The sequence below is a fragment of the Chiloscyllium punctatum genome, chromosome 49 (assembly GCF_047496795.1).
Source record: "Chiloscyllium punctatum isolate Juve2018m chromosome 49, sChiPun1.3, whole genome shotgun sequence".
NCBI classification, from domain to species: Eukaryota; Metazoa; Chordata; class Chondrichthyes; order Orectolobiformes; family Hemiscylliidae; genus Chiloscyllium; species Chiloscyllium punctatum.
Window position 1 is genome coordinate 20,288,347 of NC_092787.1, and position 23,007 is coordinate 20,311,353.

Consider the following 23,007-nt stretch of genomic DNA (forward strand, 5'->3'; position numbering starts at 1 on the left):
TCCCATTTGCACCAGAAGTGTATAATAACATCTTCAAACTGGTTAATTAGGGAAATATCTATTAAACAAATTAGCTGGCTTGTTCCCCAGTGGTTGTTGACTTCTGAACAGGAATAAAGGAAAAGTTATAGTTTGGACTAAACTAAAGTTTGCAATAGGGCTCTTGTGGTAGTGTCCCCACCTCTGAGCCAGGAGACCAAGATTCAACTCCCACCTGCTCCAGAGGTGTGTAATAACAATGATGAATGGGGCAATTAAAAATATTGTTAATTAAAGATTTGACAGGGCTCATGTGGTGTAGTGGTAATGTTCAAACCACTGAGCTAGGAGATCTGGGTTCAAATCCAAACTGCTCCAGGTTTGCAATAACATCTCTGAATAGATGGCTTAGAAAATATTTGAAGGATTTCACAGGGAAAAGTAAGATAGTGTTACTTACCACTCTTGGGAGAGACAAAAGATCATCCATGCAATATGCTCATCAGAGTGGTCGGAACTGTGGCTCAGTGATTAGCACTGCTGCCTCACAGTGCCAGGGGCCCAGGTTCGATTCTGGCCTCGGGTGACTGTATGTGTGGAATTTGTACATTCTCCCTGTGTCTGCCATGGGTTTCCTCTGGGTGCTCTGGTTTCCTCCCACAGTCCAAAGATGTGCAGGTTAGGTGAATTGGCCACGCTAAATTGCCTGTTGTGTTACATGCATTAGTAGGGTTAAAGTCAAGTCAGGGAATGGGTCTGGGTGGGTTACCCTTCGGAGGGTCGGTGTGGACTTGTTGGACCAAAGGGCCTGTTTCCATACTGCAGGGAATCTAATCTAAATCAATGCATTTAACAGTGAATTCAGGAGTAAGTTCTTGATCCATTGGGTGGTTAGGTTGTGGATGAAAGCAAACTGCTGTGGTTTCTGGAGATCTGAAATATAAACAGATGGTGCTGGAGAAACTCAGCAGGTCTTACAGCATGGATGAGAGAGAAAGAAAAACAGAATCAATGTTTCAGGTCAGGTTATAAATTTAGAATGTGGAACTCAGTCTTATAAGGAGCAGTTGTGGACAACAGTATAGTTGCACTTCAGGAGGGGAGCTCTGTTCCACATTCACATGAAAACAGGCCGAAATGTTAACAAGCCTGATTTTCATAACTTGAAGAGTAGCACAGCAATAGTGTCCCTCTACCTCTGGACCAAGAGGCCTGGGTTCAAGTCCCAGTTGCTTCAGAGGTATGTAAGAAATATCTCTGAGCAAGTTAGTTAGTAAATACCTTAAATACCTTTAAGGGGAGACCAGGTAGAAGTACCTACAGGGTAAGGTGAAAGATGTGGTTAAGGGGTTAAATGACAATCATAAGGTGAATGCTGTTGCAGTTCATAAACTGCCAGCATAGACCAGGCAAATCAAATGGCTCACTTCCGTGTTGTGCACCCTGTATTATGTAAGTCCAGGTGTTTGAAGGATACTCAGTTTTTATAGAAAATATGCACACAAAATCTTTAGGACTTCCTGTACCAACTAACCAAACATACGAACAGCCAAATTAAAAAAAAAAGAGCAGCCAAATTGCTATGTTTTAAAAAAAAATTATGGGCTTCTTTATTGCTTCCTTTCACTTACCCCCAAACCTACTGGTTTCAGTTTGCCTCAAAATCTTAATGTATTCTGCCTGGAAGGATGGTGGATGCAGATTTCACAATAACCTGTAAGGGAAAGTTAAATATATGCCTGAAAAAGCAGGGATGTGAAGCTAGTTGGTAGGCGGCACGGTGGCATAGTGGTTAGCACTGCTGCCGCACAGCGCCAGAGACCCGGGTTCAATTCCCGCCTCAGGCAACTGACTGTGTGGAGTTTGCACATTCTCCCTGTGTCTGCGTGGGTTTCCTCCGGGTGCTCCGGTTTCCTCCCACAGTCCAAAGATGTGCAGGTGAATTGGCTATGCTAAATTGCCCGTAGTGTTAGGTAAGGGGTAAATGTAGGGGTATGGGTGGGTTATGCTTCGGCGGGTCGGTGTGGACTTGTTGGGCCGAAGGGCCTGTTTCCACACTGTAATGTAATCTAATCTAATCTAGTTGAATAGCTCTTTCAAGGAGTCAACTCAGGCATGATAGGCTGAATGGCCTCATTCATTGCAATATCATTCTATGTTTATTACTCTTCACTTCCCTAAAAGTTTCCTTAGATTGCATGCTCTGCGTCTGTTAGGAAGTCACTGCTTTGTGAGTTGTGGAAAAACAACTTTGCAACATTTCAGTCATGATAACTTGGAGCGAAGCTTGAAATTTCCCTTTTAGATTACAGCTTTCAGACTCTTTGCAGGAAGGCAATCCAAAAAAGACACATCACGGAATGATTTTGTTGGGAGTTTCTCTGCTTTAAACGTTGCTTGGCTCTGCTGTTTCAGGCAAGGCTGGGATATTCATAGCAGATCATAATTCTAGAATCATGTAAGATTCCCATTAGGGAGCAGTAGCTGAAATTGTTGGTCTTGTCATATTTGCCATGTCCACTTACATTTTATTCCTCTATTTGGCTGAACCAAGGTTAAGATCGACCATAGAGAACAGCCTGTGACAAAGTCAGTTTTAACACATGGTGCCTATTGCGTTAATACACGGTTCTATCTGACCAGGAGACCCTCTCACTCTTACCATCAGTCATAGCTGAGGATTTGCAGATTGATAATTCTCCTGTTTGACCACATCATGAATGCACATGCCATGACCATTCAGTCCTAGCGTGGGACTTGAACCCAGAGCTTCTGGATACAGAGTAGGGACGTAAAGGTTTGTACACCTGCTGGTTTTCCTACAGCTGCACACACACACAACATGGGTGCTGGGGAAAAATAAGCACTACCACAGTTAGGGAGTAAAGGAAAAAGAAAACAAAAAAAACCACAAAAAAAAGTAGGGACACCACCCACTGTGCCACAAAACCTACCTGGACCTACCTAGATTACCAGCAACATGACCACTGTCTACCTGATCAACTGGAGATGTTTGGCTATCCTTATGTTTTGCATACATTTTAAAAAGAGTTTGATGTGTACTGTTGCTGTTATATACACATGGTGTATTGTCTCTATTGTGATTGATGTGGTGTATGCAAGATAAATGTAAAGTAACAGTAACAGTAACAGCCCAGTTCAGGTAGGCATTCAGATATCCCCCACCCCAAAGTCATCCTCCCTTTCTGGATTTGTGGGTAGCTGGATTGTCAATCAGATTAAATTAGTCGACAGAAATTGCAATCTTTAGGATGATAACCTTGTTGACTCTCACAGATCCACAGATCCCATCTTGAAAACCTGCAGATAAATCAGTGCATTAAAATTGATTGATTGATTTATTGTTGTCAGATGTCCAAGAAACAGTGAAGAGTGTTATTTTGCGAGCTATACAGGCAAATCATTCCACACAAAGTGCATCAGGGGAGCAGAACAGAGTGCGGAACTCAGTGTTACAGCCGCAGAGAGAGGGATCAGAATTAACATTTGAGATGTCCATTCAAAAGTCTGGTAATAGCGGGAAGAAGGTGTTCTTGAATCTGTTCACACATATATTCAAACTTTTATATCTTGTGCCTAACGGAAGAAGGTGCAGATTGAGTAAAACCAGGAGGGAGGGATGTTTGATTCTGTTGGTTGCTTTCCCAAGGTAGCAGGAAGTAAAGGCGGAGTCAGTGGATGGAGGGCTGGTTTGCGTGATGGATTGGTCTGTGTTCGTGACACTCTTGCAGTCTTGGGAACAGCAATTCTGTACCACACTGTAATAAATCCATCAGGTTGTTTTCTACAGTGCATCCATAAAAATTGATAAGAGTCATTCCTTGTGGACATGCCGCATTTCCTTAACTTCTTGAGGAGATAGAGGTATTGTTGTGCTTTCTTGACCGTCATGTCGACATGGGTGGTCCAGGTTAGGTTGTTGGTGATCATCACCCCTAGGAACTTGACGCTGTCAACCATCTCCACCTCAGCACCATTGATGCAAACAAGGGTGTGCCCTCCGCTCTGCTCCTTCATTTTGCTGACATTGATGGAGGGGTTTGGTGTATTTTTCACCATGCCGCTAAGCACTTAGTCTCTTCCCTGTATTCTGTCTTGTCATTGTCTGAGAGCAGACTTACTTGGTGGTGTCGTCAACATACCTGTAAATGGAGTTGGGGCAGAATCTGGTCACGCAGTGGTGAGTATGTAAGGAATATAGTAGGAAGCTGAGTACGTAGCTTTGTAGAGCTTTGGTGTTACGGATTATGGTGGAGGAGATGTTATTACCTACTTTTACTGATTGCAGTCCATGGGTCAAGAAGTCAAGGATCCAGTTACAGAGTGGGGAGCTGACACCTAGGTTTTGGAGTTTAGAGATGGGTTTGTTTGGAATTAGGGTGTTAAAGGTAGAACTGTAGTCAATAGGTACGAGCCTAAGTGTTACCTAGATATTCCAGAGATAAGTGTAGGGCCAGGGAGATCATATCTGTTGGGCTAGTAGGTGAATCACAAAGGATCAAGGTAATTTGGGAGACTGGAGTCGATGTGAGCCATGACTAACCTCTTAAAGCTCTTCAAGATCGTATGAGGAAAGGCTGAGGCACTTGGGGCTTTTCTCATTGGAGAAAAGAAGGTTTAGAGGAGATTTGATAGAGGTGTACAAGATGATTAGGGGTTTAGATAGGGTTGACAGTGAGAACCTTTTTCCGCTAATGAAGTCAGCTGTTACTAGGGGACACAGCTTTAAATTAAGGGGTGGTAGGTATAGGACAGATGTTAGGGGTAGATGTTTTACTCAGCGGGTTGTGAGTTCATGGAATGCCCTGCCAGTAGCAGTGGTGGACTCTCCCTCTTTATGGTCATTTAAGCGGGCATTGGACAAGCATATGGAGGTTATTGGGCTAGTGTAGGTTAGGTAGGCTTCGGTCGGCACAACATCGAGGGCCAAAGGGCCTGTACTGCGCTGTATTTTTCTATGTTCTATGTTCTATGTTCTATAATTATAGGCATTAGAGCTAACAGGCAGTATCATTGAAGCACACTGCATGAGTCTTCTTTGGTACCGGGATGATGGTGATCTTCTTGAAGCAATTGAGGACTTTAGATTGTAGTAGGGAGAGATTAAAGATGTCTATGAATACCCCTGCCAGCAGTGTGCACAGATCTAAGTGCACAGCGGGGTTTCCATCCAGGCCAGTTCCTTTACATGGGTTCACTCCAATTTAACATCTGCAGCAGTGGCCGTGGGTGCAAGTGACAGTGAGGCTGTTGGGACTAGCCTTCTGTTTAAAGCAAGAGTAGAATGCATTAAGCTTGTCAGGTAGGGATGTACTGTTGCCTGCGATTGTGTTTGACTTCACTTTGTACCCCATCATGTCATGTAAGCCTTGCAACAATGACTGGTGTCCATGTGGTTGGTCTGGGTCTCAAACTTAGTTTGTTCTTCAAAGTTTGGTAGAAGATTTGTAGCTCGGGTGCTCGTTGTTGTGGTTCTGTTCCCCGAGTTGGGAATTTGTCTTGCAAACGTTTCGTCCCCTGTCTAGGTGACATCGTCAGTGCTTGGGAGCCTCCTGTGAAGCGCTTCTGTGCTGTTTCCTCCGGCATTTATAGTGGCCTGTCTATGCCGCTTCCGGTTGTCAGTTCGAGCTGTCCACTGTAGTGGCCGGTATATTGGGTATATTAGTTTGTTCTTGCCTCTCAGCATCTCTAATGGCCTTACAAAGGTCATACCTGGATTTCCTGTAAAGTCAGGGTCGCCCTACTTGTGTACCTCAGACCTGGACTTCAGCAGGGAATAGATCTCCCAGTTCATTCATAAAGTTGTGTTATATGGTGAACTAACAAACCTCTGTGCTGTTGATGCTGTGATTATTTTGTGGGGATGGGTCCAGATGTAAAATTGGTGAAATGTTAGCACAGTGTATTGTTTTTGCCAGCACAATGAACACAATTGAACTTGCCTCTAAATTTAGAATCCTCTTTAATAATATGCATTTCCTCCCTTTTAGAAGCAAATTACTTTCTTGCCTGAATCATTCTAAATGACTAAATACTGCTCCATTTCATCATGGGTGAAGTCCGTGTTGTACCCAGTGGAAAAGTCTACAGGCAAATCTTTGATGCTGAGGTAAAGACATAAAGACTTTAACAATGATCAGCCTCATTGGCTAATACCAATATCAGATATTCAAAATCGTTTCTGCATTGGCATTATACTGTTTATCAGAAGCGTTACAGCACAGAAGGAAGCCATGGGACTCATCGTGTCCAGCTCCTTAAAGGAGCATCATAACCATCATTACATTTCTTGCTCTTTCCACATACCCTTGCACAATAATCATCTAAAATTGGTTGTTATACATTTTAGTACAGTTATTTTTGGTTATTTTTATCTGCCTCAGGATATTTCATTACAGTAAGGATTATGTCTATAAGTTGTTGTGGATAGAATGTGGAACTTTATACTCAAGAAGTGGTCGAGTTGAACAGTGTTTAAGGAAAACATGGCAGACAGATGAGGGAGAAAGAAATAGAAAGATATGTTGATGGGAATCAGATGAAGAAGGGTGGGAAGAGGCTCATGTGAAGCTGGGATGTGCTCATTGGGCTGAATGGCCTGTCCCTGTGCTGTAAAGACTATCGACAGTGTTTATTGGAGAAAAACATCTTGCCCAGTGAAGGGCAGCACAGCTGGAGCCCCCCACTGTCACCTCCTTTGGGGAAGGTCCAACAAAATTAAGGTCAACAGACCTTCCTCTTGAGCAAGGACTCAGAGCAAATTACCCCAAGAGCTGGCATCCAATCAGAGGAATTGAGCATTGCTCATCAGCATCACCAGGGGAGTGGTGTTAGGTGCTGGTAATGCACTCATCTGAGGCCCAGGATCACTGAGAGACTCAGACACAGTTGTCTTAATGTGGGATTTGGGAGTAATGGGATGGTACTCAAAAGGGGTGAAGCAGCGAGTCTGACAGGAAGTACAGTGGGTAGGCTGTCAGTGCACATCACTTTTCCAGTTCCAGTTCCAGGCTTGGTCATGCCTTTGAATGAGACCTCCTCCCTCACCTGTAAGCTTGCACATCTTTTCAGAGTTCCTGCACTGTGAGTCTCTCATCTGCCACAGGGAGAACACAGGATGTAGCAGATTGAGATATCCATGCTTCGGCTGACATGTGGCAAGTGACATTCATGCCACATATGTGCCAGGCAGTGACCATCTCCAATTAGAGACCATAAAATCAAAGAACCATGGATGCTGGAAATCAGAAACAAAAACAGAAATTGCTGGTAAAACACAGCAGGTCAGGCAGCGTCTGTGGAGAGAAAACAGAATTAATGTTTTGGGTCCAGTAACCCTTCTTCAGAACCCAAAAAAAGTCAAACCAACCACCACCCCTTGGCATTCAATAGTTTTACAATCACTGAATTCCCTGATTGTCAACATTCTTGTGGTTACCATTGACTAGAAACTCAACTGTACTCACGTGAACACAGTGGCTACAAGAGTAGGCCAGAGGCTAGGAATACTGCGGTAAGTAACTCAACTCCCAGCTTCCTAAGGCCTATCTGGCACCTACAAGGCACTAGGCGAAAGTGAGTACTGCAGATGCTGGAGATCAGAGTCAAGATTAGAGTGGTGCTGGAAAAGCACAGCAGGTCAGGCAGCATCCAAGGAGCAGAAAAAAATCAATGTTTCGGTCAAAAAACCCTTCATCAGGAATTCCTTTTGCCCGAAACATCAATTTTCCTGCTCCTCGGATGCTGCCTGATCTGCTGTGCTTTTCCAGCACCACGCTAATCTACAAGGTGCTAGTCAGGAGTGTGATGGAATACTCCACACTTGCCTAGTTGGATGCAGTTCCAGCAAAACTCAAGAAGCTTGACACCATCAAGGACAAAGTAGCCCACTTGATCAGCACTACATCTACAAACATCCACTCTCTTCTTGACCAGTGCTCATTAGCAGCAGTGTGTACAAGCTACAAGATACACTGCAGAAATTGACCAAAGATCCAGATACAGCACCTTCCAAGCACATGACCGCTTCCTGCTAAAAGTACAAGTGCAGCTGATATGTGGGATCACCACCACCTGCAAATTCACCCCCAAGCCACTCACCAATCTGACCATTCCTTCACTGTCTTTAGGTCAAATTCCTGGAATTCCCTCCCTAAGGGCATTGTGGGTCATAGCATGTGGACTGCAGCAGTTCAAGAAGGCAGCTCAACCCCACTTTCTCACGGGCAACTAGGGACGGGCAATAAATGCTGGCTGGCCAGTCACAACCACATCTCACGAGTGAATAGGTTTTTAAAAGTACTTAAATGAGCTTTAATTGCCCACTTCAGGGCTTGAATTGATGTTAGGGTGGGAAGGCTGTCCCTGGTTATAACCAAGGCGTAGACAAGCAGGGGTCTCCACCTGCCTTCCTCCTACCATGTTAAATGCCATCTTGCCAACAAACTCACCTTGGGGAAGGGCATTAAATTCCATCCTCTGTGTTATTATGCTATGTCTTCTGAATTTCAATCAGAGAATATTGAATAGTTGGTGTCTGCAACAGAAAGCTAGTGAAGTTGGGGTCCGAAAGTAGAACATATTGCAGTACAATATCTCCTTTCTTGATCCTAACAAATCTTAAAATCATCATTAGTCTGTTTAACATGAAGAAAATTATTTTTGATATTGTATCAATTCCTGCATACCTCAAAGTGCATTTCAATTTATAACAATCTTTACCTCTATAAAGGTTCAACTTGTTCATACACTGGGGGAAGCAAGAAGAAAGTCCCAGCAACATGGAGTTCCCCTTGACAGTGGGGGAATTCCCATTGTTCGACATTTGGACACACCAACAGGACACATTCTCTCAGCTCGTCAGCGTACATGGATGGAAGGATTATTAAATGATGGCATCACTGAAAATCCAGTGTTACACAGGTAACAGTATAGAGTCAATCTCAGTCTGTCACTTTGACTGATAGATTAATTTTGATGGACACCATCTGCATTTGTTGGCACCAACAGCAACAGATAACATCAAATGAAGACAAAGCAGCAATCTACACAATGGCTTAGATGGCCTGTCAATATTATTTAGGAAACAGGAACATGGGACTTAGAAGCTAGAGTAAGTCTTTGGTCCTTCAAGTCTGTTACCCCATTCCATAAGATCATTGCTGGTCTTATATGTTTTTATATGGAACTAAGGAAGAGTCACTTGACCTGAAACATTAACTTTGATTTCTCTCTACAGATGCTGCCGCTTTTCCAGCAATTTCTGTTTTTGTCCCTCAGCACTATACAGTTACAACTTTCCAATCCAAGAAAGACTGTGTAACCTTACAGATAGTAGATATGTTGATTCCATGAGACACGCTGATTATTAATCTAATAAAATTTGAATTTTAGCCTGAAACACCTTCCACTTTCATGATTTTTCAATTTTTCCTCCCTGTCCTCATTTCTCTCGGAATCACAAATTCAGACTAAGGTATGATTTTATTGGTAGCAATATTCCAATTCTTGGCTCAAGCCTGTGAGCTTTGACTGTAAGCAGCAGCAGATGACAGAGTAGTAGGAGTTTCTGCTACTGAACCTGATATGGTCCATACCAGCGATGTCAGTCATTTCCAGTGAGGATCAGAAACAAGGAATAAAAATGGAAAATGCTGGAAATACTCCAGCAGCTCAGGCATCATGGAGTGAGAAACAAGTTAATGTTTCTGGGCAGAATAAGGATCATGACGGCATCCAGTCTCCCTAATCTGGGTTCCCAACTTTTTTGTCATTCTCTTTTTCCCACAAAATGTTGACACTAACTTAAATGCACAGTAGTCGGCATAGGTACCGATTGCAAATAATGCAAACATAGGAGGAAAAACAAGGTATCAAAACTTCTGGAGAATTCACAGTGGCAAAATTAATTATTTTAAAAATTGACAGGTTTTTGAAACAGATTAATATTCGCTCATTTTTATTATCATTATCAATTGTCACTTATTTTGCTTTGAGAAAGATTATTCACACTTTCTGATATTGCAGAAATGCAGTCCTTTCAGCCATTAAGCCTAAAGAAGTTGTCGAAAAGAACAATGCAGTGAGAGAGGTGAAAGGTCTTCCTGACGTGGTTGGTAAGTATGTTTTGATGTAATGCATTCTGAAATTTAAATAGGCATTTCCCCAGTTTTCTCCCCCTCAGTCCCTGAAGGCATTTTCAAGAGGAAAGCTCTTCCACTGATGGTGGCATTTCTTCACCCAAACAGCATTCTTAATGTTTGCGTCCAGACAATTAAGTCAGTCGGCCATTTTTCTGAGTGGACATATAGGGTGAGCCTGATTCTAGTCTCACTTGATGTCCACAGACTGACTTACAAAGAAGGACTAACCTGAGCAGGAAAACCGACTGCTTTCCCTTTTCCTTAGCTTAGAGATACTGAAACAGTGTTGTAACAAGCCAATAATTGCACAGATGAACACTGAATGTAGGGCCTTCAGTCTACTGTTATACCAAACTTGACCCTATTGTCATTTAATATGTACATAGAAGACTTGTCTCGATAGGAAGGAAATTCACAATTCATAGCTTGTTTTTCACTTCTTTTCATTGCATCCTGAAGGTGCTGTGATAGTGTCATGATTTGGAGATGGGGTGCACAAAGTTAAAAACTCACACAACACCAGGTTGTAGTCTAACAGGTTTAATTGAAGCACTAGCTTTCGGAGCGCTGCTCCTTTATCAGATGAAGGGGCAGCGCTCCGAAAGCTAGTGCTTCCAATTAAACCCTGTTAGACTATAACCTGGTGTTTCCTGATGAAGGGCTTTTGCCCGAAACATCGATTTCGAAGCTCCTTGGATGCTGCCTGAACTGCTGTGCTCTTCCAGCACCACGAATCCAGAATATAACCTGGTGTTGTGTGATTTTTAACTGTGATAGTGTCATACTGTTGCCATTGATTTTCATTTCTTGAGGGAGAAATTGACATCTCCTGTGTAATAGAAACAGGATGATGACCTGAAAATGACAGGTTATGGTGTACTACCCTGTTTCTGACAATGACAGGGTGAATGGCTTCCTTCTGCACCATAAAAATTCTATGATGCTGTGATACTACCATCACTATCTTCACAGGGGCACAGTGCAGTATGTGCTTTTAATATAAAAGAATGGTCTAGCTTTCCAGCCCATGGCTATTTTAATGCTATTTAACAGTTGTCTTGACCTGACTCCAATTCATAAAAGTAATCAAATTACTGTCTTATTAATCTCCAAATTACCTTCCTATTACATGTGGTGGTTGTTCAACAAAAGCTGGCAAGCACCTAGTGAAGGTCCTGCAAGATGTGTGTAAGACTTATCCTTGAGTGCTCATCCTAGCCTGACAAACAAGTTTGGGCCAACTCTGCCATATTGCCCCCTTCCCTACACCCAGAAACTTCACGACTATGATTCCAGGCTCCTCAATCTTCATTGGCCCAAAACAAGAGAGTTGCCTCTGCCTATTCTTTTCAGATGAGCTGCAGGCTGATAGAATTTTAATACAGATCAGACCTTCCACTTAGCTCCTGGGCAGGCAGCCTATTGGCCTCTCATCTAGAATTGAAAATTCCCTTCCTAAAGAACTGAATTTGAATTTGTCGGAGGTAAGGAGGTAATTGAAATGATATAATCCAACCTTACAATATGCAATGCTGTTCAAAAATGCAGAAGATTTCTCACTGAGCTGATTTACTTGATGCAAAATGATAAAGCATGTGGATAGATACATGGAGCTCTACAGCAATTACAAAGTGTCATTGCACACTAAAATTAGAAGAAATTTTGTGAAGATAATATTCTTAGCAACATGGAAAAGCCTTTATATCTCATAACTTACTGAAAAACTAACCTTACTTTTCACCATATCCTTCAATTCCCACTTTCTGGAATTTTATCCAAATGTTTCTTGAACCCATTAGTTGCATTCATTTCAATGATACGTTAATTCAAAACTAGTATTCTGTGGATGAGTAAGTTCCATACGTTTTTTTTTCTTCTCTCTTATTTCTGACGCATAGCTACATTTCAGCATGACTGAATTATTTGTCATGAGTCATTTTGAAATCAACTCTTTTCTATAAAAGAATAAACCACAAATATCATGCAAAATATTATGTTTACGATGTTTTGTTGTTACATGGTCTTTTATCTTTTAAATGACAGTTCCTGCAAAGATAGGTTCCAACATTATTCACTATCTGCTTGCTAATAAGCAGCAAAACCATGAGACAGCAGTAATGAAGTTAGAAGAGGAACTGTCTGCTATCAGCAGGGTATGGTAACAATTTCTTTATTCTTTCCATTAGGAAAGCAGATTAATACTGTATGTGATAGGGATCTGACATGTAGCATATTGTTGAGAGAAATCCATTGAGAAGGTGTGTGTTCCTTTTATATTCCCTTCGTATACTCTTATGATCCCAAATAAGGAAAGCGATGCCATCACAAGTGACATTTTACTTATGGCTATGGAGGTAAGAATGGAATAAAAGCAAAATACTGCAGCTGCTGGAAATCTGAAATAAAAATAGAAAACGTTGGATAAATTCAGCAGGTTTGGCAGCACCTGTAGAGAGAGAAACAGAATTAATATCAGTCTGCGGGCTGATGAAGAATCATGTCAAACTTGAAATGTTAACCTTGGTTTCTTTCCTTCAGAGCTGCTGCCAAACCGGTGGCATTTTCTATTTTTCAATTTTTGGATTATCCAGTTTTGGATAAAATTAGAATCTGGAGAGTGCAGACTCTCGCAGTTGGATGAAGTTGAGAGAGAGTAGTGTCGTCAACCATGTCAAAGATGGCGGAGAGGAAAGGAAGGGTATGTTGAGTTCATTATACAGGATTGACGAATTGGTGACACTGTTTGTAAAGTACAAACTTTTAAAGTGTGTATTTGGTTATAACGCGATTCAGGCCCCATGCTGCTATTACACCATTTTCTTGTAACATGGATTGCACGAGAATGGAACTACCATGTTATTAGCAGAACCGAATGTAGTCATCATTCAGTGATTCTGTGAAGTAGAATGTCATCTGAAACATTGATAAAACTCTTCTGGAACCACGACAGCTGGGCAGAAAACTGATTTGAGTGATTCAAACAGCATGTTCGGGGAAACATGGGCACAGAGGTGACAAAGATAGGAAAGGGAGGTTGGAGATGGGTTTACAAGGACGGCAGGGTCAAGGGTATTTATGGCTGAGAGAATCTAGTGTATGTTCTCTCAGTGAATCATATATATGGGAATCAGGAAGGAAAAGAGTTAGGGCAAAAGATTATTCATGATATCAGTGAATGGCTGAGCACATTCAAAAAGTAATAGAGCTGACTTCTGCTCTTGTTCCTTATGTTCTTAGGGTTGGTTGTTATAAGAGGAGGAGCAGTGTGGTGGAGGTGTGGTTAGTTCCCAAACAGGGGAAATAGTTTACATTTGCAGCTAAGAAAGGAATTGTATGGATATCAGTTTATTAGGAAATTGAAGGATTATGAGGAGGGTTCCTTAGACAAGATGTACTTGGAGAAAGGAGGTAGAAGAAAAATTATGGAAATATGTAAAGTCTTCACTATGGCTGGGAGGATCTTTAGAGGGTAAAAACAATGACTGCAGATGCTGGAAGCCAGAGTCTAGATCAGAGTGGTGCTGGAAAAGCACAGCAGTTCAGGCAGCATCCGAGGAGCAGTAAAATCGACGTTTTGGGCAAAAGCCCTTCATCAGAATCTTTAGAGGTCCAGTTGGCTGGGGTAGAAGGGAAGTGGCAGACGTATCTGATCAGTTGCTTCTTCTTAGCAATGACAAAAAAAAAACATGATCTCCTTGCACTTCATGTTAGAGGTGAGAGTGGAGTAGACAAGAAGAAGGTGTTTTGAAGGCGGTTTGCAGAAAGGAAAAGTTGCCAGGGATTATCTTTGCATTCCAGGATGACCTTGAAAGAGCAGTTTTGAGAGACAAAAGAATTATCTGTTTGTTGTTCATGTGGTCATGCTAAATTTGGTGGTGGACAGCTAAATCAGTTGTTCAAGATATCTGTTCCAGTCTGCATTCATTGGACTTCAGATGAGTGGAGGTGAAGGCTTCAAATGTGGGAATGGTCAAGGTGAGAGAAAATAATGGTTTTATTAGGGACTATTGTGCTGAAGTGCCACTGTACGGTTGTGTTGGTTAATAACTACAGAAATGACTTGATAAATGGGGAGGCATTACCTTGACATTTGGGATTTGGAGACCGCAGATGTCAGTGAATTGGGAAAAAAACTTAGAAAATAGCTTTTATCATAGCTGTGTAAGTAACCGTAACTAACTCTAGAATGAACTAGAAGAATCATTTAAACATAAAAGTCTGTTCCAATCAGTGAATCATTTGTGACAACCAGGCCAGCGACAGCTTGATGACAGATTGACTCATTTACCAATAACTGCAGCTGATCATTATTTTTCTTCTGTGGATATTTTCACATGTGTAGTCCCAACATCTCACCTTTGACCCTGAATGCAGTGATTTTCTTATACATATTTTGAGGGCGGAAGTAATCTTTACGTTTGACTGTCCCAGGAGTTGGAAAAGCGATTTACTGGAGCTGCAGAGTACCTAATGCAAGAAATGGAGAAGTCTTACCAAAGCATTCAGGAACTGTGGTCAAAGACAGAAAATGTCACAGATATTTCTGCATCATTTGAGGTACCGTTTTAAGCTTTCTTCATTTCTAATGCTGTTTTATAGTCAACAAGAGGAATCGTGCAGCAGTTTGAAAGTTACGTAAAGTGTTCTATCTTCAATGCAGAATGCTTTCTTGCCAAACCAAGGAGTGCTGAAACCTTCAGATATCTTTTTCTAATGAATGTTAAGGAGATTGAAGAAAAATTATGGAAATATGTAAGGTCTTCGCTATGGCTGGGAGGATCTTTAGAGGTCCAATTTGCTGGGGTAGAAGGAAAGGGGCAGAAGTACCTGATCAATTGCTTCATCTTAGCAATGACAAAAAAAATCATGATCTCCTTGCACTTCTTGTTAGACGTGAGAGTGGAGGAGACAGGAGAAGGGATTTTGAAGACAGTTTGCAGAAAAGAAAAGTTGCCAGGGGTTATCTTTGCATTCCAGGATGACCTTGAAATAGCAGTTTTGAGAGACAAAAGTGTTATCTGTTTGTTGTTCATGTGGTCATGCTAAACTTGGTGGTGGACAGCTAAATCAGTTGTCCATGATATCTGTTCCAGTCTCCATTCCTTGGACTTAAGATGAGTGGAGGTGAAGGCTTCAAATGGGGGAATGGTCAAAGTGAGAGAAAGTAATGGATTTATTAGGGACTATTGCGCTGATGTGCCAGTGTCAGGAAACAACAAAAAGTCTTAACAAATGCACCCCCTGTTTAGAAGGCCCAACTTATAGAAAACTAAATTATTAAAAGTAAGCATAGTTATCAAGGTAAATAATGATCTTGCTATCTGTACTCAATGTGCCCCCTGGTCCTAGACAAAGAAGACCTTAAGTGTACCTGGGCAAACAACACACTTCTTCAGAGATGGCACGGTGGCTCAGTGGTTAGCACTGCTGCCTCACAGCACCAGTGACCTGGGTTCGATTCCAGCCTCGGGTGTCTGTCTGTGTGGAGTTTGCACATTCTCCCCGTGTCTGTGTGGGTTTCCTCCAGGTGTTCCAGTTTCCTCCCACAGTCGAAAGGTGTGCAGGTTAGGTGGATTGGCAATGCCAACTTGCCTGTAGTGATAGGTGTGTTAGTCAGGGGTAAATGTAGAAGAATGGGTCTGGGTGTGTTACTCTTTGGAGAGTTGGAGTGGACTTGTTGGGCTGAAGGGCCTGTTTCCATACTAATCTAATGTGGTAAGTATGTGACTTTGAGCTGTGGCTTTAAGAAGAAATGCAACGTAGAGAAGTACAGGGAGACACTTTCAGAGTTTGGGGCCAGGCAACGGAAGACATGGCCACTATCAGTGCAGCCATTAATATTGAGGATGCAAAAGAGGTCAGAATATTTTGCACTATTGTTGGGTCGGAAAAAAAAATTCAGAGATAGGGAAGGTGAAGTACAGTGGGACTTAGGAACAAGGGCAATAATTTTAACTCAAGACATCACTTGACCAACAGCCAAAGTGGGTCAGTTAGCACAGGGCTCTTAACAAAGGTGACTTGGTGTCAGATAAAAACTGGGCGCAGCAATGTGTTGGATAAACTTGAATTGATAACATGTAGACTTTTGGAGACCAGACTGGAATGTGTTAAAATAGTCAAGTCTAGAGGTAACAAAGGCTTGAGTTTCACAGTTACATTCTTCAATGCATTGTTTCAGACCTGTATTCCAAACTCTGTACCAGCAACTGATTCTATCCCTCTTCCTGGCAATTGTACAAGATTGAACCACTCTGTTTGCAACTTTGGTGTCACATTTGATCCTAGAGATGAACTTTATACCTAGTATTACAATATAAACAAGATTGCCTTTTTCAGCATCTGCAACATCACCCAACAACCTGCTGCAGTTCATCTACTGCTGAAATAGCGTCATAGAAATGTACAGCACGAAAACAGACCCCTTGGTCCAACTTGTCCACGCCAACCAGATATCACAACCCAATCTAGTCCCACCTGCCAGCACCTGGCCATCTTTGTTATTCTCGACTTGACTATTCTAACACACTTCAGTCTGGTCTCCAAAAGTCTATGTTATCAATTCAAGGTTATCCAACACATTGCTACCCATTTCTTATCTGATACCAAGTCACCTTTGTTAAGAGCCCTGTGTTAACTGACCCACTTTGACTCTTCATCAAGTGAGTTAAAATTGTTGCCCTTGTTCCGAAATCCCACTGTGCTTCACCTTCCCTATCACTGATATGTTTTTCCAACCCCACAATAATGTGAAATATTCTGACCCCTTTTGCATCCTCAATATTAATGGCTGCACTGATAGTGGCCATGTCATCAGTTGCCTGGCCCCAACCTCTGGAATTGTCTCCCTCTACTTCTCTAGCTCTCTACCTTGCATTTCTTCTTTAAGACACAGCCCAAAGATGTGTAGGTTATTTGGATTGCCAATGCTAAATTGCCAATGGTGTCCAGGGATATGCAGACTAGGTGGATTACCTCGGGGAGACATGGTTAAAGGGATAGGGTGAGGGGGTTGGGGGAAATGTGTGAATGGATACCCTTCAGAGGGTCAGTATGGGCTTGATGGGCTGGATGGCCTGCTTGCGCACTGTAGGGATTGTATGATCTTTTCAGTAAACCTTTGGCCATTTGACCAAATGTTTGCTTGGACAACTCAGTATCATATTCTGCTTTATAATGTTTTTGTGAACTGCCTTGGAATATTTTAGGTTCAATGTAAATATAAGTTGTTGTGCTTTCCACTCTGCCAGCAACCAATAATATCAAATTAAATGAAGCACTTAACCTTGTGAAGTTTTCCTGTTAGTATGCTGATTACTGTTGGAAAACATAGTGGTTATGGTAGACTTCACTTCCCTGAGGATTTCTCTGCTGTTTGTAATTAGTTGGCAGCTGCTAAATGTTAGCAAGTGAATAATGATGCGATCTGTTGTTGTAAAATTATTCATATATGATCTGGGGAAAAAACCCACAGAGATTCATATATTCATTTTAGAGCTACAGTTCTCAAAGCATTTTGTATCACTTCAATTTTCTTTTGTATACATGTATTTTGTTCTATGTTAAAGGAAAAATTATTTTGATGAACTTGCATTGTAATTCTTGCATTCTAATGGCAAATTCAGTTCATTCAATTCCTTACAAGAGGGTATGGAATTCCTCACAGTACATCGTAGGTTGTGCTATATGGAAATCTTTTATTGAAACGAATGATATGTTATTCCTGACAATATTACCTCTGTCTCTGTTACTCATAACTGTCTCATGGGAAATCCACAGTCATTGTTTGAGATTGACTGTCTCCAATTTAAACACACACACACACACACATACGCACACACACACACACACACACACACCCCTGAAGCAGGGCCTGAATCTGCTCACTTCCAGTTCTAGTGGACTTGCAACAAGGATATCCTTCTTATAAGAGGAAGGTCTTTAACTATTTTAAACAAACTTTGTGACTTCATTTTATTTGTGACTGTTGTTTTAAGAATATATATATATATACTCATAATCATAGTCAGGCCCATTCCTGTGTTTGCTTGATATCCAAACACAAAACCCTCTTCAAATTCTGGTAGGTTTATTCCCCTCCCCCGCCCTTTTCCTTACTCAAGGTAGTTTGTCAAAGCCTTACTTCTTACCGAGGCCCGTTCAACACAATGGGAAGTAATCCACCAGGCCTGTATTTATCATTCAGTCACATCTTTAATTAGATATGTATTATTTTCACAATCTATACTTTGAGCAGGTGCTTCCACTATATAGTCAAAGTTCAGCATCAGGCTTAAAAGAGAGTGTGTCTTTGCTTAGGGACGTGTTGGCTTTTGTCTCAGCTGGTGACATGTGCATGTGGAATGGCACCTCCAGCAGTAGGTGGTGATGGGGATGGTCCAAGGTGCTCAGAATTTTGCCCTGACCATCACCAGCATGTGACATGGGTGAGAAAGGGCATCTGGAGTAGTCGAGTGGACTCTCACCGGAAAATATACATCTTTAGTAGAAAGAGGATTGATGGGAAAGGGGAGTAGATAGACAAAGGATTCCCAATGTATCCACAGACATTGTTCCATGTACATTCTGTAAATAGCTCCTTGTTTATCTTCAATGTCCTTTCCTGTTTGTAATGACTTAATGCCAGTGGAATAATGACTTCCTGCTTTATGACTTTTGGATGTTCTCATTTTCAAATCTGTCACCTATGCATGGGGTGGATAGACAGGAAGTTGACACGCCCGCTGTTACCTTCAGAGTCTGAAGGTTTTGGCGCCATAACTATGGAACAGATATAGGTCATCATTCCCTGCAAATCAGGAGCATCACTTGAGCTCTTGGAGTCGGATGCCAACCAGCCTCCCTTGACCAGACAGACGTCCACCGAGGAACTGCCTCTTTGACCTGTGACCATCGCACACCTGCTTCTCTCCCTTGGTCGTCCTTTATGCCCTACTCATTTTAGACTAACCGACCTGATCTCAATATGGCTTGGCATAGATGAACACTTCCCAAAGAGAACAAAGTAGCAAGAGTCAATTCAAAGTCCAACAACTGCAGTTCTCTTTTTGCTGCATGCCTGTTATATGCAGTTGGGAATTGGGCAGTCAGTGTTGTTTGCTTGCACAGATCTTAACTGGATGGGGGAATTTAATTCTGGCAAGCTGACCTTTTAATGAGCATTCATGTCATGCAAATATTGCAAAATGACTTCCTGATGCCTGTCTTAAGGAAGCTCAGTTTCGCCCCACTCCCAACCCCTGTTGCATCTCTCTGTTAGGAACTTGATTTTTGACCTTTCTTGTCCACTTTGCTTCCCACACCCAGGAACAGCACGAGATTTAACCTGTTGTTTCTTCTCTCTCCCTGACTTTCTGGATATGAAATTTTTAAAAAAGGCACCCAACTTATCTTAGTTTGTCCAAACTTCTGTTTGTAGAATCTCCAGGAATTATGGGAAGCTGCTTTGAACCAATCACTGCATAGGAAAAAATTAATCAAAGAACTTGATCAAGCTTACAAAGATTTTGAAAAGGAAAGAGTGAAGAAGGTAAGCAGTTGTTGAATTATTGACAGAATTCAACTTTTTACATGCTCCAAATTTTCTCTTCCCTGAACTTACTCATCTTTGAGTTGAATGAATCCACAGAGAACCCCTACAGTTTGGAAGCAGGCCATTCATCCCATTGAGTCCACACTAATTCTCCAAAGGGCATCCCACCCATACTCACCACCTGTAATCCCACATTTCCATGGCTACCCACCTAGCCTGCACATACCTGGACAATATGGACAACTTAGCATGGCCAATCCACCTAACTTGCACAACGTTGGACTGTGGGGCGAAACCAGAGCACCTGGAGGAAACTCACGCAGACAAGGGGAGAATGTGCAAACTCCACACAGACAGTTGCCTGAGGATTGCATTCAACCTAGGTCCCTGGCGCTGTGAGGCAGAAGTGCTAACCATTGAGCCACCGTGCCGTCTCTTGCTGTCAGATCTATTGAATGCAGTGCTGCTGGATCTTTGTAGCTGTCTATAATTTCTTCCACAATTCTGTGAAATTCATGGATTTTCAAACAGTGCACCCAAGCAATCATGCACAATGTTCCCAAATGCTTTCCAAGGTGGCATCCCATTTGTCTCTTCACCAGATTTCTTGGCATGAGTTTTTATGTTTTTGGATGAAGTAAGTTTCTGGAAGAGAAAGCCGCAGGCTGGTCAGAAAGCCCACTGGACCTCATGTCAATCAGGCAGCTGATTGGCTGTCATCCAGCTTACTGCCAGAATCTATGAAGCCACAGCAGAGGGTCAACTGCAAGGACTGGGTTGTGGCTGTCAGTAGCCTCTCAGCTCCCAGCTGTTTTGTTCTGTTGAAAGCTCATCATCATAAATGCTGTCTGAACTGCTTAGTATTTCCACTATTTTTTGTTTTTGTCCCTAGTCATATATTCTAATTGGTCAAAATGATGCAACAGTAATACATCCCATATTCACAAAGAAATTCATAATATGCTTATACATCTGTGATTCAGATAACTACTGTGTTCAAGGACTGCTTGGAGGCTTTAGAAAAAATCGCTTACATATCGTCAGGTGATATTCATCGATTTATAGATAAAGAAGCCATGGTAAGAACAAACCAATTCTATTCCAACTACGTATTTCCAAACTGTGACTGTGGCCTGGCTGGGGAGGGGGATGTCATTGAAGGTGAGGGGTGATAATAATGGGAGTGGTCGGGTGTAATGTTTCTTGTAAATTTTATTTTATGACCAGTTTGATTTGGTGCACAGTATCTTTCCATTTTTTTGTGCAACTACTCCGTATAAAATATGGAAATGCTCATAAGCTGCTGCATGACTGTACATGCACTCTGCTTAACAGCAGTGTTAGTTGGGGGCAATAATTTAGACAAAGTCTGTTCACGGAGTGATGGCAATGGCCTAGTGGTATTATCACTGGACTGTTAATCCAGAGACCCAGATAATGTTCTGGAGATTCAGGCTTGAAACCTGGCATGGCAGATGGTGGAATTTGAATTCAATCAAAATCTTGAACTAAGAGTCTAATGATGGCAATAAAACCCTTGTTACATTTAAGAGACATTTGGATGGGCATATGAATAGGAAGGGTTTGGAGGGATATGGGCTGGGTGCTGGCAGGTGGGACTAGATTGGGTTGGGATATCTGGTCGGCATGGACGGGTTGGACCGAAGGGTCTGTTTTCATGCTGTACATCTCTACGACTCTATAACTCTATGACTGTCAGGAAAAACCCATCTGGTTCACTAATGTCCTTACCTGGTCTGGCCTACATGTAACTCCAGACCTACAGCAATGTGATTGACTCTTAACTACCCTCTGGGCAACTAGGGATAGGCAATAAATTCTGGCCTAGCCAGTGATGCCCTGATTCTGAGAATGAACTAAAAACAAAATCACATTATTGAACCTTGAAAAAATACTGTTGCTCTCCTGGTCCACAAACAGTCTTGCATTTGGAGTTAGCGGATGGATCCAGCCTTTCTCATCTCAGGATAAATAGATGCATACTGTGGGATAAATCATTTTATTTTCAAGGGCTCAGGGGCTCCTTTTCATTCTCAGTAACCCATTTATTAGGCAATGCAGTCATATTGTAATAATGCTTTCTGTATTTGTGCTAACATATTGGGTGTTTGGCCTCACAGAAATAGAATTAGAAGAATTCAGCATTATTCTCAAACATGATCAATGTGTAAAGCTACCCATACTTGTAAGGCATTAATTTCTTCAAAATCACAGTATCTAAATTCAGACAAGACAACAGGCATAAGTTAGCTACATAAGTCTTTTTCAAAATAATTAAGTGTACATCTTAAGTGTAGAAATGTGTGTTAATTATTATGTGTGTTAATGCACATCTTCTGCTGATTGGTGAGTTCACAAGTAAGGCATTTCTATTGAATATGTACAAAGCCGGAAGATTCTTACCAGGCAGTTGCTACCCTCTTTATTGCATTTTTGGACTCATTTGTGGGATATAGGCATCACTAACTCAGCCAGCATTTATTCCTCATTCCTACATGCTCTGGAATTGAGTGGCTTATTGGAACATTTCAGATAGCATTTGAGAATCAATCACATTGCTGTTGGCCTGGATTCACATGTAAAAGAAATCAGGTAAGGAAACAGATTTTATTCCCTGAAGACATTAGTGAACAAGACGAGTTTTGCAGCAGTCAGCGGTGGCTACATAGTTGTTATTCGGCTAGCTTTTAATTCCAGATTTTATTGAATTCAGGTTTTGCCATCTGCAGAGGTGAGATTCATATACACATTCCAGGACATTACTACTTCAGTGACATTACAACTACCTGACTATTCCACAAAGTTGCTTATTATTTTTGATGTTAATCCCAGTTTAACCTGCATCACCTGACACAGTATTTATTATTACAAAACCATACTTTTTTCCCCCATTTGCAACCTTAAGCTACAAATTCCATGTTAATTTGCAAAGAATTCTTTGAATTCATTCAATTCATGATTTCAAGTTGTCTTGGCTTCCAGTTAGCCGAGTATTCCTTTGTCCTCTAAAACTTTTCTCTCTAAATTTAACTTCCCCATCCCTCTCCCAGCCTCCCTTTCCTCACCTTCACCCCACCCCCCCGGCCCATCCTGCAGCCTCTTCCTCTCCTATTACCTGTGGAGCCTCCTTTTCTCGCTGAGAGCAGATGGCTCCCACATGCACTGGCTAAAGTCATGGTCATGGCAATAGAAATGCCTACCCAGCCTCAGAAAGAGGACCCAGCCCCACTGACATCAGAAAAAGGAGCAAGCCCCCCCCCCCCCCCCCACTGCAATAAATGAATGCTCCTG

General features: G+C 41.9%; 1 protein-coding gene across 1 annotated transcript in view; it reads left to right on the forward strand.

Moving 5' to 3' along the window:
* The window catches only part of ccdc180 (coiled-coil domain containing 180), a 127,254-nt gene that overhangs the window by 563 nt on the left and 103,684 nt on the right, over positions 1-23,007 (forward strand). The window contains exons 2-8 of the mRNA XM_072565760.1: positions 5,991-6,109; positions 8,732-8,922; positions 10,027-10,115; positions 12,186-12,295; positions 14,574-14,699; positions 19,582-19,692; positions 20,679-20,774. Coding sequence (XP_072421861.1) covers positions 6,050-6,109; positions 8,732-8,922; positions 10,027-10,115; positions 12,186-12,295; positions 14,574-14,699; positions 19,582-19,692; positions 20,679-20,774 — 783 coding nt within the window. The 5' untranslated portion in view covers positions 5,991-6,049. The remainder of the gene's footprint in view (positions 1-5,990; positions 6,110-8,731; positions 8,923-10,026; positions 10,116-12,185; positions 12,296-14,573; positions 14,700-19,581; positions 19,693-20,678; positions 20,775-23,007) is intronic.